The sequence below is a fragment of the Oncorhynchus masou genome, chromosome 13 (genome assembly GCF_036934945.1).
Source record: "Oncorhynchus masou masou isolate Uvic2021 chromosome 13, UVic_Omas_1.1, whole genome shotgun sequence".
NCBI lineage: Eukaryota > Metazoa > Chordata > Actinopteri > Salmoniformes > Salmonidae > Oncorhynchus > Oncorhynchus masou.
Genome location: NC_088224.1, coordinates 52,130,596 through 52,150,479, shown reverse-complemented (window position 1 = coordinate 52,150,479; position 19,884 = coordinate 52,130,596). Strand labels below are relative to the sequence as shown.

The 19,884-nt window shown below is 42.7% G+C and overlaps 1 protein-coding gene across 1 annotated transcript in view; it reads right to left on the bottom strand.

Annotated features, from left to right (window-relative positions):
- LOC135552534 (glutamate receptor ionotropic, kainate 4-like) overlaps positions 1 to 19,884 on the bottom strand; it is a 221,640-nt gene that overhangs the window by 54,498 nt on the left and 147,258 nt on the right. Inside the window, exons 7-9 of the mRNA XM_064984212.1 lie at positions 8,773 to 8,934; positions 6,582 to 6,734; positions 5,295 to 5,399 (exon numbers count right to left, since the gene is read on the bottom strand). Coding sequence (XP_064840284.1) covers positions 5,295 to 5,399; positions 6,582 to 6,734; positions 8,773 to 8,934 — 420 coding nt within the window. The remainder of the gene's footprint in view (positions 1 to 5,294; positions 5,400 to 6,581; positions 6,735 to 8,772; positions 8,935 to 19,884) is intronic.

Genomic DNA, 19,884 nt, shown 5'->3' with positions numbered 1-19,884 from the left:
GAGAGAGAGAGAGAGAGAGAGAGATAGAAAAGGGGTAGGGAGGGCATGAAAAAGAGAAAAAGTGTTCACTACGCCTTCTCACCCTGCTCTTCTTTCATACCAGGTTCCGTTTTTAAGGATTCTCTCTCAGCTATACATTCATATCATGGGCTGGATAGACAGCGTGGGTGGGGCTACTGTATGTTTCCATAACCAAACGGTCTGCAGCATGTGTGTCAATGTATGATGTGGAAACAATATGTGAGTAAAGAGCTGCATGTGTGTGTGTGTGTGTGTGTGTTTGTGTGTGTGTGTGTGTGTGTGTGTGTGTGTGTGTGTGTGTGTGTGTGTGTGTGTGTGTGTGTGTGTGTGTGTGTGTGTGTGTGTGTGTGTGTGAGTGAGTGTGTGTGTGTGTGTGTGTGCATGCGTGCAAGTAATGTGTAATGTGCATGTGTGTGTGTGTGTGTGTGTGTGTATGTGCAATGTGCCTACATCAAATCAAATCAAATGTTATATGTCACATGCTTCGTAAACAACAGGTGTAGACTAACAGTGAAATGCTTACTTACGGGGCCTTCCCAACAATGCAGAGAGAATAAAAAGAGAAATAGTAAAAAAATATATAACACAAGGAATAAATAGAAAAATAGTAACAAGGAGTGTATGTGTTTGTACGCTCACAAATGTGAGCATGGGATGTGTGTGTGTGCAATGTGTGTGTGTGTGCATGCGCGTGCATATGTGTGTGGGCCAGGCAGCCAGCTAGCTCTGGCATCACCTTCCCAGTCCCTGCCAAGGCATTCACACCTCTGACTGGTGCCAGGCTGAAACAGACCCATCACAGCAGCATGTGGGAGGTGTTGTAGAACTAAACAAACAACCCCCCTCCCCATCTCTCTAACCAGCATTAACGCTTTGTCTCATCCAATGACCATTACTGGCGTGGAACGATTATACATTATACGCTACATGGCCAAAAGTATGTGGATTCGGCTACTTCAGCCACACCCGTTGCTGACAGGTGTATAAAATGGAGCACACAGCCATTCAAATCTCCATAGACAAACATTGGCAGTGGAATGACCCGTACTGAAGATCTAAGTGAATTTCAACATTGCACTGTCATAGGATGCCACCTTTCCAACAAGTCAGTTCGTAAAATTTCTACCCTGCTAGAGCTGCTCTGGTTAACTGTAAATGCTTTTATTGTGAATTGGAAACATCACGGAGCAACAACGGCTCAGCCCCGAGGCAACTGTTCGTCGGGAGCTTCATGAAATGGGTTTCCATGGCCGAGCAGCTGCACACAAGCCTAAGATCACCGTGCACAATGCCAAGTGTTGGCTGGAGTGGTGTAAAGATCACCGTCATTGGAATCTGGAGTAGTGACAACTCGTTCACTAGAGTGATGAATCACGCTTCACCATTGATGGACGAATCTGGGTCTGGTGGATGCCAGGAGAATAGTAGTACCAACTGTCAAGTTTGGTGGAGGAGGGATAATGATGTGGGACTGTTTTTCATGGTTCGGCAAAAGCCCCTTCGTTCTGGTCAGTGGTGGAAAAATTACCCAATTGTCAAAAATGTAAAGATAGCTTAATAGAAAATGACTCCATTAAAAGTCAAAGTCACCCAGTAAAAATGGTACTTGAGTAAAAGTCTAAAAGCATTTGGTTTTAAATATACTTAACAGTCAAAAGTAAAAAGGGGAGGCTTGCAAGCCGAAGAACACCATCCCAACCGTGAAGCACAGGGGTGGCAGCATTATGTTGTGGGGGTGCTTTGCTGCAGGAGGGACTGGTGCACTTCACAAAATAGATGGCATCATGAGGAAGGAAAATTATATGGATATATTGAAGCAACATCTCAAGACATCAGTCAGGTAGTTAAAGCTCGGTCGCAAATGGGTCTTCCAAATGGTCAATGACCTCAAGCATAACTCAAAAGTTGTGGCAAAATGTCTTAAGGACAACAAAATCAAGGTATTGGAGTGGCCATCACAAAGCCTTGACCTCAATCGTATAGAACATTTGTGGGCAGAACTGAAAAATTGTGTGCGAGCAAGGAGGCCGACAAACCTGACTCAGTTACACCAGCTCTGTCAGGAGGAGTGGGTCAAAATTCACCCAACTTATTGTGGGAAGCTTGTGGAAGGCTACCTGAAATGTTTGACCCAAGTTAAACAATGTAAAGGCAATGCTACCAAATACTAATTGAGTGTATGTAAACTTCTGACCTACTGGGAATGTGATGAAATAAATAAAAGCTGAAATAAATAAATCTCTTTCTACTATTATTCTGACATTTCACATTCTTAAAATAAAGTGGTGATCCTAACTGACCTAAAACAGGGAATTTTTGCTCGGATTAAATGTCAGGGATTGTGAAAAACTGAGTTTAAATGTATTTGGCTAAGGTGTATTCCGACATCAACAGTATATAGTCATGCATTTCTGAACGTCATGAACCTTTCTGAGTGGCAGGTGATGGGGATTTTCAAAGTACACATGTTCTGGGTATAACTATTACTGTATGGAGAAGCTTCAAGTGGAGACATCAAATCGAATACCTAAGATATATCGAGAGACGTGACCTTGAAGAGACACAGCAAGATAGAAGTTTAAGTCAACATTCAATAAAGCCTACACCCTGTCAGCTACAGTATATCTAGTATTTGTGTCTAACATTCAGGGTAGTCCACCATCTCGACTCCTGAGACAACCAGTAACCCACACCGTTACGTTTGATGCAAAGAAAGTGGGAGTAGGAGGGTGAGTAGTGCTTTAGGACATTCTGTGGAGTAAAGTGCCTTAGGTGCCAGAGTCAGTGGTGAATAGACAGGAATAAGGGGAGAGAGGTGGTGCTGCTACAGTATAGCCTGGTCCCCAGATCTGTTTATGCTGTATAGCAAACTCCTATTGCATAACTTATAGCCATTTGCAATTGGCATAACATCAACCTTAGGAGTTGGCTACACCACACAAACAGATCTGCGATCAGGCTTGCACTAACGCTTTATTCATTTATGTGGAGTAAGGTGCCATAGGTGCAGTCAATGGAGAATTGATAATGCTGGAGTTGTGGGAGGGAGGAGGAGGGGGGGTGCTACGGGGAGTGGGGGGAGAGTTCATATAAGGACAGGTGCTCTGGGACATGCTGCAAACTTGTAGAGACTAAAGTACTACCTGCTATATGAGAGCTGTGTCTCTGCCACTTCTCCCTCCGCCGCAAGGCCGGACAACACACAGAAAACAAAGATACAATATCAACGCCAGCGTTTATCTCAAAGAGAGCCGTCTCAGGGATAAAAGCACTCTTCATGTGCAGCCAACAGAATCTGGGGCCAAAAGAAGACGAAACCTCAGCATTAAAGGAAAGGTTCACCCATTTTGAATGGTACATTGTTTTTCGTGCATCTCTAGAGTGATTTTCTATCGATTCCCTGGGACATTTCATGTTTTCATGTGTATCGGAGTTATTGGCATTCAAGCAGGCAGAAATCTGGCTGGTATGATGAAGCACTGTGATAAATTCGCTCTCATTACACTGGAAGTTAATAGGAATACAACTTTTAGAAAACGCGAAAACGTCTATCATACATTTATCAGATTTCAATACTGGTTGATGTCATAACTCGAGAGCATGTCTTCTCTTGAATGAGCCATTGATCATATTCCTACCTCGAGAAATGTGTAATTTAATGTAGGGTCTAGCACATTTTTCCTATTTGCCTGCCTACTTTAGTCCAGGGTGCATTGCATGATGTCGTTGCCAGAGGTATTATAGAAAGGAGATAGGAATCCAATGAATGAAGGAAAGTATAACGCCCCACCAGTCAGACTGTCGACCAATTGCATTCATGTTGTCATGCTGCGTCACGCAGTCGCTAAGCTAATCGTCATGCAATCCCTTCACAAGTCAGTGTATATGTCGAGAAACGTGCCTATTGTCCTCGAAAGGACGTACTGTCACCCTTCCAATGCTGTACGATATTACAGTGAGCAAGTTAATTATCTCAGTCTCGGAAAAAGTTTGTAATGTTGTACTTCTTGTTGATGAAATTCATGCTAATGTTGGGTTCTTGAGCTACCGCCCAATAGACTCCCATTCACTCCTTGAAGGAGAGTGCTCCTTGTCCCAGAATCGCCCAGAATGCACCACACTAACGTAGCATGGACAACTTTTGTAATCTCCTCAAAAGTATATCTGCTGTTGCGAATGTCAGACTCCACTCTGTGAGGCACATTCATCTGCAGATACAGCATAGTGAGATTGCAGACTACTAAATTGATAGTGCAGTTTGTTTAGGTGATTTTACAGCTAACTAGCTATTTTACATGCTGATATTGTCTTTGGTATTATTGTGTGTAGCTACATTTGCTACCTAGCTAGCTAGCTAGCCCGTGGAGACAGCATTGCATCGTGGATTTTGAAGTCTTGAGCTGCAACAGATTTCAACAACAATTTTCCATGTAGCTCCCAACCTTATTATATTGGCAAAATGCAACATTAATAAAATAAAAAAATATTGATCTAACATATTAGTGATAAATAACACTATAACTTAAAGGAATTAGTGGTTTTGGATGGATTTTTCCTTTAGCTACAGTGCAGCATGTTTAGTAGGCGATATCCATTGCAAGAGCACTGGAATGATTATGAGACTTCCAGATTCAGGTGACGTGGCAAGGCCAAAAGATGTTTGACTTTGATCGTGCACAGTACCAGACCAGAATCAGTCTATACAGATGGCTAGCCAAATGTACACTGGAACTAAGCAATGTAACTCTCAACATGAAACCAACATGTCCTACTGTGAAATTAATTGATGCAGGTTTGTGAATTGAGGTGAAGTCCCAGAAGGCATTATAATAACACATTTTCCTGAGTAACTCTTCCAAACACAGCACCACTGTTGAAAACGCTATACTGATTCAGAGTAAGATACTCAGTAAACGACACCAAAAACAGTTATCGAAAAAAAAACAAGATTAAAACCCTTCCTTTCTTTGCCTTTCCTTCAAATTCAGCCATGCCTCCTGCGCCAGTCCAAATGGCATTCTAAATATTTAATAGTGCACATGGAGAGGTTTTGGACACCTCAGCACTTAAAACCATGCGGGTCAAGGGGATATTTCTACGACCAAACATCAATTGAATACATTATCATGGCTCCCTGCTGCACCGTAGAGCTCTATTACAGGATGTAAGGGAGTGCTTCACACAGCAGTTCTGGGGTAGTGGTAAAAAGAATAGACCTGCGACCGGGCAAATAATGGTACTGTAACACTGTATGAACGGGAGAGTTACTTTACCTGCCTTAGGCCGTCTCTACTGTTCTGCATGATCCGCAGGGCATAGTTGGACCGCTGACCTTTGCTGTTGAATTCAATGTGGCCCGTTAGTCCTTCCAATTCTACCTATCCCAGAGAGAGTGAGAACAAGAGAGAAAAGCTCCCATGTTATTAAGGTGTTTCACTTGGTCTGCGACTGTTGTTTTTGGTGTCAGTAATCTGGGTTCAAATAGTGTTAGTTTTGCTTTCAAATCCTTCAGCAGCGCTGGATTGAGCTTTGCCTTGAGCGACAGAGCCAATGGAGTGGTTCCAAAAGGGACGACTGCAAACCCTGCCGATCCGGCACTGCAGGCAAGGCTCAATTCGATGCTCCCAAGTATTTGAAAGAAAATAAATACTGTTTGAACCCAGGTATGTCAGTAGCTTCACATGCATGTCTGGGTTCGGTCGGGCTTTAGTTCCTTATTGATTCAATTATCCAGAAGGGAAGCGGGCTGACAATTATGCTGCGACAAAACCCTAAGCCACCCCATCATCTGATACTGAGAAACCAGCAGTATGATCGATACGAGGGAGTCTCAAACTGAATGATTGTGTGATGACAAAGTGATGGTGGTAAAACATCTAAATGGCAACAGATGAATCATTTTCTGATTTGCTTTTACTAAAGAAGAAAAAAACAGTCTGAAATTCAATACATGTCACACTCTAGTGTCTTGATGGCTCACTCACAGGCCATTTATTCTTAATGAGGGACTATGAGCATTACAGTGTGACAGCCAGTCAACCAGTCTCTAACTCCTTCCCTGCCCCCCTTCTCCCTGCTGTAGGCTACTGATGAAGAAATAGGGGCAGTGACCTAGCCTGATCCCAGAGCTGTTTGTACTGTCTTACTAACTCCTATGGTCTTAGGCGTATCAATGACAACACACACAGATCTGGGACCAGGCTAGCAGTGACCCAAGTTAATGTGACAATATGACTGACTGCATACACAGTGGTAAGAAAAGAGCTAGAAAATTTCTATATACATATAAATTCATAAATGTAAATATATTCAGCTGGTAGATCAAACAGTAAGGTTAGGTTTGGGGGATAGGGATCTGCTGGCTGAATATCCACTGCAAAAATATATACACACCTAATGGCTTTTAGTATAATGTTAACTAACACACTTGGGAGCATACTGTATATCACAGTGCACACTGCAGTCTAATTTAGCTCCGCAAAGATGAATCTTATCTTAATCTTAAACATGACCAACAACAGAATGCCATTCCCCTCCTATCCAGAGTGGGGCGCCCTTACCATCCTCAGGTAGTTCATGAGGCTGGTCCCATGCTCCCAGATCTTGGAGGACTTGCAAGAGAGCTGCGTGGCGCCCACGTTCTGGCTACGGTTGAGCTCTTGGACCGCCGCCACCACCGCATGCACTGCGTCAAACAGCAGCGCCGACGATAGCTGAGAGGGGTGGGGGGTGGGGGGGGTGGGGTGGTGATAGGGAAAGAAGAAGTAAAAGAAAGAAAGAAAGAAAGGAGAAGGGAGGGAAGGAAGAAAAGGGGGCTATTCTGTGGTAAACACCCACCGATCTTCCATTCTCCCTGATGCCTTGGGTCCACTCTGGTCGGTCAGTGATGGGTTAAAACAAGCGATCCCCAAAATGCCATCCATGCAGCAGTCAGATATTCCATTAGATCGTTAGGATCCTCTGATGTGCTGACAGAGGGGGGGGGGGGGGGAGCTGCACCACTTTCACCCCTACTGGAGCTGGCAAGCCCTGGCTGTTCCAATTACCACACATCCGCCGGAGTGGAGGCGGAAGTGCAGGAAGGGGGATTTGTCCTGTAGACTGTTTTCATACAGGCCCCATCCGTGTATGTAAAAACAATTAAAATGCATGATGGCATAGATTATATGAGGGGGAGAGGGAGTATTTCACCATTATATGTCTGTATAATAAACCAATAAGCCCTGGCCCTGATCTGTTGTGCATATTGATATGGGAACATATAGATGATTGTGATGCATAGTAAACAATGAGCACCATATAAGACCCATAACCATCATCATTTCCATGATATATCTCCTCTTTGCACAGGCCAATGTTGAATTGGACTGCGCTACAGGCAACAAAGTATAAACAACAGCTTGGAAAACAGTAGTTAGAGCGAGTGTGTACAGTGGTTCAGGGCCATTTGGATTCCAGGACGGAAAGTCAATGGCAGCAGCTTCCTGGTCATAAGTCACGATTGTGCACCACGTGACCTTAAAGGGAGATGTTACTTTAAAATCAAAGTGGGTCAGGTGTTTTCATCCCTCAAAAGTAGTCTAATACCAAAATTAATCCCCATCGTACGCCATCGATTGGCATGCATTGAGGCATTTGCTGTAGCTGGATCTCCAAAACAAATGGTTTAGGTTTGAAAATATCTGAAACACTTTGGTTGCAAGTCACTGTAACCCCCCCTCCATTATTCCCCACCTCACTCTCTTTCATCCCACCACCTCCCTCATTCCCATGACACTGTACAGCTGAGAGAGAGGGGTCTTTTAAAAGTGGAACCTGATATGAAAGAGCACTGGAACACTGCAAATGAATAGCAGGGAGAAAAGGTGTAGCTCGCTCTCGCTACTTTTATTAGGGGCTCCGAGCTGTTATCCCTCCACTGCTCTACGACAAAATATCCTGTGATTAATTAAAGATAACTCCTAATTATGAGAGGGGAAAAACAACTGGAGAAAAACAGCTGGTTTCCAAAAAAACTGCAGCCATTGATTTTTCAAAATCTTTCTTGAGGGCTTAATTAAGAAACAAAAATTCAATAAACCCAATTAATGAGTCGCTCTCTGATGTCAGAAAACTTCCCGTTTACAGAAGTGTGGTGAATTGGGTTCACATTTGTCAAATGCAGCATGGAAGAATGTTATGTTAATGTTATGTACTACACTACCAGTCACGTATTCATTTAATAAGCATGTGGCAATTAACTAATTAGATCTTTAAGAATGACTAATTAACGACTACACAGAGAACTGTATTAAAGGCATAGAAAGACTTCAAGCCTTAACATTCTCAAAGATCTAAAAGCTTGTAATGAAGCCGAATCTCCCAGTCACACCCGTGTGGGGATACCTCATAATATGGGAAAAGAGCTGGAGTGCATTCAGAAGGATGAACCTTTCAGAAGGTTGCAGGTAGATAATATAGCAAATAAAGTGTTCCCAGAAACAGGATTAAGAAACACTGTGCTAGAGAATAACATATTTTCTGCATATATCTGAACACTCTTTTTGGCTGCAGATAGAACTGTAACTAACAGAGCTGAATTTCCAATGGTACATGCTAGAGTAGGATTGGGAATCATCAGGTCTATTTGTTACATTTCTACCTGCAACATTACAGAACCTTCAGATGTAAATATATTATGGAGCTCAGATATGACTGTCTAGCTGCTGCGCAATCCTCTCTGTCCTACATAAACCTGAACCCTGGTCTCACCGGTGTGCCGGCGAAGGGGGCGTGGTCACAGTTTTCCTGCCAGGAACGGTTGAGGCTGAGGAGGAAATCCTGGAAGAAGGGGTGTGTTCGGTTGAAGACGGAAAAGCCCAGAATGTTCACCCGCTCACTGGGCACGTCATCCAATCGCAGCAGAGAGAATTCCTGCAGAGGGAGGAGTCAGAGGGTCAAAGGTGTAATGGTATTAGGTATGCACAGTGTATGACAGAGGCTTGGACATGTCCGACATAAATCATGTTTAGTTGCCTCGATATGGAGGAGATATGTGAATGAACGGAATATTTAATCAATGTCAGGGAAAAGGGCACATGCTAATCTAATACGTTTAGCCCCAATTTCATTGAATTACTTGAAGTTTCGTTATATTAAGTTCATTAATCCAGATGATTAAGATTCCTAACATGTACACAACCCACGTAATTCATTCAGTGTGTATTACTTAAAAATCATACAATGTGATTTTCTGGATTTTTGTTTTAGATTCCGTCTCTCACAGTTGAAGTGTACCTATGATAAAAATTACAGACCTCTACATGCTTTGTAAGTAGGAAAATCTGCAAAATCGGCAGTGTATCAAATACTTGTTCTCCCCACTGTATGTGGCGTGTGTATGGTGTGTGTGTGTATTAATGTGTGCATGTGTCCCTTTAGTAGTTTAGCGCATATTCATACATACGTGGGCATGTGTGTACAGCCTGGAACGAGCCCGTGGAAATGTGCTTGGGTGAAAAACAACTCATACTTTGATGTCCCTAAGTTCAGTCTGGTGGCTCCCGAGCGGTGGGGAGGACGTCACCAGAAGGTTAATAGAGATATCAGCCCATTCACCCTCAGGTGTCAGTGCCAGCATTACAGTCTATAACAGTGACACCGCCTGTCACCTCGCTGAGCCCAGGGACAGCTATGAAGGGGAGGAGGTGGAAAAGGAGAGAAGAGTTGGAGGAGGAAAGGTGCCCAGGCTTCAGACAGTTTAGTCAGAGACAGACTACTCTACTGTGGAAGACAGGAGAGAGGAGGTGGTATGTGTGTGCTGAGTTTGTGCGTGTGCATGTGTGTGCGTATGTGTGTGTCCGTGTGCGTGCGCGAATGTGTCCAATCCTCAATAAGAGGTGATGGGGCTAGTGAGTTGAGTAGGAAGAGAATCATTCTGAGAACAGGAACGTCACAAGACACCGGCAGTAGCCTTTAAAATCCCAAGGATTAGATGAGGTAGCGTGTTAGCGGGTTCCTCTGCAGCACTAGATCAAAGCCCAACTAGACGCTGGTGCTCTTACAACAAACACTAGCAGAGTAGGAGAAGGTGAGCAGGCCATGGAGGAACAAAATATTTTCATCAGCGCCCCTGAGGGAGAACAGAACAGGCGAAAGACCCTGGTGAATTCCCTTAGCATCACTAGCTACAGTCCACAATACAAACTGGCAGCCTTATGTCTTCCAACAACACGATGCTGTTTAGTGGTGACACAACACTTTTTGATTTACTCTCTCTTAGCCATGTTGTCTCTGTATCTGATTGAAATCAGTACAGTTCTGTCCATGCCAGGTGATGAAAAGCAATCTGAAAAGTTTAAGGCGAGTCGCTACACCCCAATCGACGCTGACGCACTAGCTTGCGATGTTTTGATGTTTTCGAGGCAAACTCTTGGCAGATTGTTTTTGCACTTTCTGCCAAGTGCATTCAGGACATTGAGGACTTGAGATAAATAGATATTGCGGATTGAAACACACAGCACTTGATAAAAGGAAAGCTGAGTTGAGCCTGAAACAGTGTCAGCTCCGTGCTTAATTCTTTATGAATGAGTATTAAAATAAACATGCCGAAAGATGAATTTATTCATTCATTAATTCATGAGAACATTTCCAACATGGACGGAGGTGTTGTTCACAGCCCTGAGTACAATTGGAACTACACCCAACATCTTAAAACATTTAATTACCCTCAATATTTATAATCAATATATTTAATTATGAAAATAGCATAATATATGGGCGCTGACCCTTCTTATACGGCAACTATAAAACATAAACTACGAGTGGATATATCTTACACACACACACACACACACACACACACACACACACACACACACACACACACACACACACACACACACACACACATCAATTCCCGTTGCGTTACTTTAACCCTTTACGCTTGTGGGAATTGGCCTATATGGATATAGATAAACTGAGATGGTTTTTTTTACAGAAGAAACATGGAAAGCATATGCTATGCATAACAATGGTAGCAATTAAAAGGGAACAGTTTGGAGATCATGGGAAAATGATTAGACTAAAGCTGGGGTCAAGAGTTCACCTGACACAACATTACACTGTTGATTTGAAGTGAGTTTTACATTTACTGTTCTTTTAGCCGCATTTGTTGATAATTATAGCTGAAACTACTCTGGATACATTCATTAACATGATAAGAATATTCTTGGAAAGTTTGGGGTAGGTCCAACATAAAGGCAAAAAAACATGGGTTTGAGTGAGAGGTCTAACTGGTGTCTCCAAGTGGCTACACACCTCTCCAAAGTGTGCACAGTTCCTAAGTTCCTCAGTAATTTCAATGCACCTTTATGGCTAAAGGTGTTTTTATTTTAGCTCTCCAAGCTCTGCCGTTGAGGAACTAGAGCAAGAGCACTTGTATCTTTATTTGTTGTTGTAAAAATGGTCCATTAAAAAAATCGCAATCTGGGTCAGGTGGGCATCGTTTGAAATGTTGTTCTACTGCCAACATGACCAGCTAAAATATGAAATACAATCTTACAGTGTTTGGCTTTCAAAAGGCAATGCAGAGAAGCAGATCATAATGTTGATGCGTATAGAATGGATTCATGAGTTGCCTTCAAATGCGCGGTACACACATTTGTATTCACAATACAACAAACACAGGCTCATTCTGTTCAGGACAACCCAGGGTATGACGCCATGTAATTTTGTACCGGTACATCAAACATAGTGATCATAAACGTTGACACTGTATATTACATGAATTTTATGACATGGAAATGTGAAGTGCACATTTGGACTAACGGGTGTTTGGCTTGCTTGTATGACATCATGGCTGTATTTACTGTAATCCTCAACATCTCATCTTTCAAAATGGATTGAGTACTCTTAAATGTACAACATTTCCCTCACTCAGACAATTCGTGGGAAGGATGGGGGGGAAATTCTTGTCAACCGCAGTGATCAAGTTCAGGAAGGCTGTCTGTCAATACCCATATAGAGCTGTGAAGCGGAGACCCTGAGCTCTGACGTCATGTATAGTATGTTACTGTGCAGCCACTGCTGTTCCAATTTAGGGGCTTATCAGTGTCCAAATCTGCCATTTTCAACCCGTACAAGTGTAAAGGGCTACGACATTCGAACAGCTAAGTTAAAGTCCCCACCGCACCTTCATTGACTACCATCTGTGCGCTGGTAACGGTTTCATGGTCTTCCCATCACTTTCCCCCAGTGTATCCTGACAAGCCCAACGGGATTGGCACCATGATTACTCTTTAAGTGGACTTTAACAGATCATTAGAAGAGGAGCCCGTGCAAATGAGATGGTCATTAAGTGTGCCCCTCCTGGGTACAGTCAAACACATGAAACACAAGGTCACCAAATATCCGGCGTCTGGAGAAACCTAGCTAGCAAAATTGATACTTACTTTATTTATTTAAATAACAAAGTTATGCAACTCCTAATTCCCCAATGTGGAAAAGTAATTGCCCTCTTACACTCAATAACTGGATGTACCACCTTTAGCTGCAATTTTTATTTTTATTTTTTATTTAACCTTTATTTAACTAGGCAAGTCAGTTAAGAACAAATTCTTATTTACAATGACGGCCAACCAAAAGGCAAAAGGCCTCCTGCGGAGACGGGGGACTGGGATTAAAATAAATAAATACAATATAAATATAAATATAGGACAAACACACGTCACAACAAGAGAGACAACACTACACTACATAAAGAGAGACGTAAAGACAACAACATAGCAAGGCATCAACACATGACAACACAACATGGTAACAACACAACATAACAACAACATGGTAGCAACACAACATGGTAGCAGCACAAAACATGGTACAAACATTATTGGGCACACACAACAGCACAAAGGGCAAGAAGGTAGAGACAACAATATAGCACACAAAGCAGCCACCAGTATCAGTAAGAGTGTCCATGATTGAGTCTTTGAATGAAGAGATTGAGATAAAACTGTCCAGTTTGAGGGTTTGTTGCAGTTCGTTTCAGTCGCTAGCTGCAGCGAACTGAAAAGAGGAGCGACCCATGGATGTGTGTGCTTTGGGGACCTTTAACAAAATGTGACTGGTAGAACAGGTGTTGTAAGTGGAGGATGAGGGCTGCAGTAGATATCTCAGATAGGGGGAAGTGAGGCCTAAGAGGGTTTTATAAATAAGCATCAACCAGTGGGTCTTGCGACGGGTAAACAGAGATGACCAGTTTACAGAGGAGTATAGAGTGCAGTGATGTGTCCTATAAGGAGCATTGGTGGCAAATCTGATGGCGGAATGGTAAAGAACATCTAGCCGCTCGAGAGCACCCTTACCTGCCAATCTATAAATTATGTCTCCATAATCTAGCATGGGTAGGATGGTCATCTGAATCAGGGTTAGCTTGGCAGCTGGGGTGAAAGAGGAGCAATTAGGATAGAGGAAACCAAGTCTAGATTTAACTTTAGCCTGCAGCTTTGATATGTGCTGAGAGGAGGACAGTGCACTGTCTAGCCATACTCCCAAGTACTTGTATGAGGTGACTGCCTCAAGCTGTCAACCCTCAGAGGTAGTAATGACACCTGCGGGAAGATGGGCATTCTTCTTACCAAACCACATTACTTTTGTTTTGGAGGTGTTCAGAACAAGGTTAAGGGTAGAAAAAGCTTGTTGGACACTAAGAAAGCTTTGTTGTAGAGCATTTAACACAAAATCCGGGGAGTGGCCAGCTGAGTATAAGACTGTATCATCTGCATATAAATGGATGAGAGAGCTTCCTACTGCCTGAGCTATGTTGTTGATGTAAATTGAGATGAGCGTGGGGCCTAGGATCGAACCTTGGGGTACTCCCTTGTTGACAGGCAGTGGATGAGACAGCAGTTTTTCTGACTTTATACACTGCACTCTTTGAGAGAGGTAGTTAGCAAAACAGGCCAAAGACCCCTCAGAGACACCAATACTCCTTAGCTGGCCCACAAGAATGGGATGGTCTACTGTATCAAAAGTTTTGGTAAAGTTAATAAAAATAGCAGCACAATATTGCTCAGAATCAAGGGCATTGGTGACATTATTGAGGACCTTTAATGTTGCAGTGACACATCCATAACCTAAGCAGAAACCAGATTGCATACCCAAGAGAATACTATAGATATCAAGAAAGCCAGTCAGTTAATTATTGACAAGTTTTTCCAACACTTTGATAAACAGGGCAAAATAGAAATAGGCCTTATAACAGGTAGGATCAGATTGATCTGAGTGCACTTATTTCTCATTTGCCTGAACGATAGCCAGCCAGCCTGAATATGCATGTGCCGAGCCTTTCGCCAAATGCAATTCTTGATGTGGAGTAGCTCTGCAAGATCACGGTCGAACAAGGGGCTGAACCTGTTTTAAATCTCATTTTATTTATGGGGGCGTGTTGATTAACAATACCACTGAAAATATCAAACAATAAGGTCCAAGAGTCCTCGACAGAGGGGATCAAGCTGATTCTATTCCTTTATACAAAGGCCAGTTCATAAAGGAAGGCTTGCTCATTAAAGTGTTTTAGCAAGTGTCTATGTCAAATCAGGACAGGTCGTTTCACTGAGCAGCCATTATGAACACAGGCTGTAAAACAGTGATCACTAAGGTCATTACAGAAAACACCAGACTGATACCTATCAGGATTATTTGTGAGGATAACATCGAGGAGAGTAGACTTTTCTGGGTGTTTGGAGTCGTACCTTGTGGTATTGGTAATAATCTGAGAAAGACTTAGGAATTGTGGTTTAAGCATGCCCCAGTTTAGGTCACCTAGCAGGACAAATTCAGACTTAGTGTAAGGGGCAGGAGAGAGTTTAGGGCAGGTAGGGTACAGGCCGGTGCTGATGGAGGACGATAGAACTCAGCAACAGTCAACAAAGAGCTATTTGAAAGTTTAATGCTTAAAACCAGCAAATCAAATTGTTTGGGGACAGACTTGGTGGAGACAATCGAGCACTGAAGGTGATCCTTGGTAAAGATTGCCACTCCCCCACCTTTGGAAGATCTGTCTTGCCGAAAAAGGTTATAACCAGAAAGGTTAACATCAGTATTCAAAACACTCTTCCTCAACCAGGTCTTAGTAATGACCAACACATCTGGATTGGAGCTGCGAACCCACACTTTCAATTGATCCATTTTAGGTAATAAGCTTCTAGTGTTAACGTGCAGAAAATCCAGGCTTTTGCGAGAGCAGAGGATGGGCATAGGACAGGGAGAGCTCTGTAGTGCTGATTTATGACATCTGAATGTGCATCAGACGGCAACAAGATCATAGTGTACAACAATTTCATCAGGTAACATGAATACAAGGCCGGCGAGAGATGGTTAGAATAGGATGGGAGGCCAATAGAGAGTTAGACTCCCAAGTGTGGGAACAAACATAGTCTGTCCCCACGGTTGGGTAAAGAATGTTTGTAGTCAACAAAGTATGCAGGAGTCATGAGACAAATAGCAAAATAGCAAAATGCAAAATAAAATAATAAAATATATAACGACTTGGAGCTAGCCATTGTAAGTTCAGAGTCACTCGCCCCAACAGTGTGTGTGTGCTGGAGGAGAGCGAAATCTTAGGAGAGAGGGGTGAGTGTGGTGGAGGTACCTGTACCAGACAGGGGGAGACAGACCAGGGCAGACGGTGAACAGATCGCCAGGTGGAATCCAAGCAGCAGTTCAGCAGGCAACGGGAGTAGGTGTCACACCCACTTGGGAGAAGCTTTTATTTCTGGAGGCAGATTTCTTGTAGAAAATGCCAGTGAATGGGCTTTGAACAGCTGGAGGGGGCTTCAGAGGACTCTTCAAAGACTCCTGCCACTTGTTGGGCCCAAAGGCCTAGAAAATAGCATCAGACCAAACGCTACTCACTCAGTTCCAGGTCAGATGGTGTCCTCAGGTCTCTGCTGTTTGTTTGCTCGAGCACCCTCTGTAGAGCTTGAAAACAGGAAACCTTGGAAGCAGTAATCTCTCAGGTTAATTTTGAAAAATTAAGTTGTAGGTGTTGCAATGACTGCAACCAAATGCTTCCTGTAGTTGTTGATCAGTCTAACACATCGCTTCAGAGGAATTATGGCCCACTTTTGCAGAACTGTGCGACATATGTGGGTTTTCAAGCTTGATCTGCTCGATTCAAATCCTGCCACAACATCTCAATTAGGATTAGGTCTGGACTTTGACGAGACCATTCCAAAACTAAAAATTTGTTGCTTTTTAGCCATTTTCATGTGGAATTGATTGTGCGTTTTGCTGCATGACCCAGCTGCGCTTCAGCTTCACCTCACAGATGGATGGCCTGACATTCTCTGGTACAGAGTAGAATTCATGGTTCCTTCTATTAAGGCAAGTCATTTAAGTCCTGAGGCAGCATCCACAAACCATTAGACTACCACCACCATGTTTGACCGTTGGTACGAGGTTCTTACTGTGGAATGCAGCGTTTGGTTTTCGCCAGACATAACGGGACCCATCTTGTCCAGAAAGTTGACTCAGGTTTTCCCAAAAAGCACCTGGTAGCACGTGGATTAAGACTCTTGGAAGACTGTTCTATGGACAGGTGAGTCAAAGGTAGAACTTTTTGGACAACATGGGTCCCATTACGCCTGCCGAAAACCAAACACTGCAATCCACAGTACTAACCTTATATCAACGGTCAAGCATGGTGGTGGTAGTGTGATGGTTTGGGGATGCCACGGTCACGTGACTCAGGAGCGATCCTTTTTCATGTACCTAATAAAAGCTGAAGTACATTCAGAAAGCATTCACACCCATTGACTATTTCCACAATTTGTTGTGTTACAGCCTGAATATAAAATGTATTAAATTGAGATGTTGTGTAACTGGCCTACACACAATAGCCAATAATGTTAAAGTGGAATTATGTTTTTAGAAATACAAATTCATTAAAAATGAAAAGCTAAAATGTCTTGAGTCAATAAGTATTTAACATGATTTTTGAATGACTACCTCATATTTGTACCCCATACATACTGTACACCAAATCAATACAAAGATACAGGCATCCTTCCTAACTCAGTTGGCGGAATGGAAGGAAACCGCTCAGGGATTTCACCATGAGGCCAATGGTGACTTTAAAACAGTTACAGAGTTTAATGGCTATGATAGGAGAAAACTGAGGATGAATGAACAACATTGTAGATGTAAAACACAAGGCCAAATATACACTGGAGTAGCTTAACAAAACCACATTGAATGTTCCTGGGTGGCCTAGTTACAGTTTTGACTTAAATTGGTTTGAAAGTCTATGGCAAGACTTGAAAATGGCTGTCTAGCAATGATCAACAACCAACTTGACAGAGCTTGAAGAATAAAAAAAATAAAAATGGATTCCATTTTGAATTCAGGCTGTAACACAACAAAATGTGGAATAATACTTTCTGAAGGAACTGTACACACGTGTACATGCACGCACACAAAAACCCTCACCCACCCACCCTTCCTTACCTGACCCACAAACCGCTCCAACCCCCTCACCCTCACACACACACACACACATTCCTACACACATCACTGCTTGCATAAAGAGCAGCAGAAAAGACAGAGAGTAAGTGTGAGAGGTGGGCCAGGCAGGCTGGCCCCAGTGGCCTCCAGCTGACAGGCTGGCCATGGGCCCCCTGACACAGCCTGTCACCTGGAGATCAATCAGAAACGAGGTGCTGGGCCAACCCGCTGTTCCCCTGCTGGCACCTCCTGGACCGTCTTAATAGCATATTCTGAAAAACACAGGCACACTAACAGACACACATACGTGCAGACACATGCATGCATGTCGCAGACAGGGAGCATGCACACACACACACACACAAAAACTCTTCCACATTCTGTTTGTTGTGGTGTATCCAAGTTGAGAGCTGAATAATGAGCTCCCCAGGGACCTGGCTGTTACCTTACTGTTGTGCACTGTCAGGGACCACACACACATAACACGCACGCACATTCACACAGCTGCTCGGGGCCCAACCAACAGGGGCCACACAGCTAGACTCCTTCAGCTATCTATCAAAAATGATTTGTTTTGTAATGCAAAGCATCCTGGCTAACAAACACATTATTTAGCAAGTTCATAGAATCTAACACCATTTGAATGCCTGTAAGGTCATATTCCATTAGTAAGGACCCCTTGTGTAAGCTATGTTTGCGAATAAGCAAACACACAAAATCCAACCTTATTTTGAAATGTATTCTCTACAGCCAAGGATGACCTTCTGGGTATGTATGTGAGGTCGAATACCTATGGAAACTCAGACTTGTCCCTCTTTCCATCAATCTAGTTTTCTCAAATAGGATGGATGTACCAAGATTATAGTGAGCTTGCATACTCTCTAAGCTCTAAGAGCGTCCAAGCATACTTAAAGATATAATTAGATTACATTTCAGCATGCACATAGCATTGTGTTCTACAAACTGTACATCTTCAGAGGCTAATTGTATAACAGCAGCAATGTCAAGAAGCTAAAATAAAAAAGCATGTTAGCATTAGGAAGCCAATTAGGTCAATGTAAAGAAGCTAATGCAGAGTAACAAGCTAGCACAAAATAAAAAATACAACTAGCTAGCATGTTAGCATAAAGAATTTAAAGAAATGCATGTTAGCATTAGCAAGCCGTATAGCTCAATGTCAAGAAGCTAATGCAGAGTAACAAGCTACCACAAAAGAAAGAGAAAACCAGCTAGCATGCTAACATTTGAAAGAAAAGCATGTTAGCATTAATTAGCAAGCTGTACAGCTGCAAATGCCTATCATGATCAAAGGTAGACATGAATTGTTGCAAGGCTGCTTTAATAAACATCAGAGACAGTTGACTAAAAAGGAATTTACTAATGGCATCTATTTAAATGGTACATGATAACTGACTGACACCAATATTACCTCATCTTTTGCTTTCAGTGACATGAGATATCACCCATTCTGTGAGTTACGTTTAATGTGAAAGAAAGGTCACAGCTCAAGTGATTTCCGAGAAAGGTCACTGAATGTTCGTGTTAAGTGTAATATTAAGTGGACGCGAGCAGCGAAAGGGTCTTTTATAGTAGCCTACTGAACAACAGTGTAATTAGAGGGTTATGTTTTCAGAGTAGCTATAGTCCTTGAGTGCCAAAACACTTGAAAAAGCCTTGTTGGTTTTGTAGCTGCATGTTATGCGAGTTCAAGGCCCCATACACAAGAGAGAGTACTGAGGCATTCCTTTAGGGATTTGTGACTCGTTTCAGGAAACGAGGCGTGCAGTGGTCCTCCTTTAAAAGTTGTGTCATACTGAGGCACACCCTGCGTGCTGCTGCAGCATTATGTGGCATGTCATTTAATTCTCAGCCATTTCTTCTGTTACTGCAAGTTATTGCTAGTTTGACCACCAGAGGGCATCTTTAAGAAGCATTTGATAGTATTCCGTATTGGCATTACCAGAGAATTTAAAACCTTTTCTGTAATAACGTAGTATATGGGATTGATTTTTAGAAATTTTGCTTAATTAATTTGATTAATATTATGGTGTTTCCATTCAGAGAATATTATCAGATTGTAAATTCAGACTGTTTCGCTCTCGGTGCGCACACTGGACGTTCGGCCGAGGAGTAGGGTTGATTTGAGAGTTCTGGCCTTACAAAGTCAGTCAAGCACCCAAGCTAATGTTGGCTAGCTAATACTAGACACAAATGAGACCACTCTGATCATTTTACTCGCCCTAGCAGGGCTGGTAATCGTGTTAATCAGAACGTTGGTGACTGTAAATGTGATGCTGGAAACAATTGAATTACGTATTTGTTTTTTTAAGGGTGTTGAGCGCTCGTAAAGTAATTATTCTGCGCTCTGGTACACTCAGA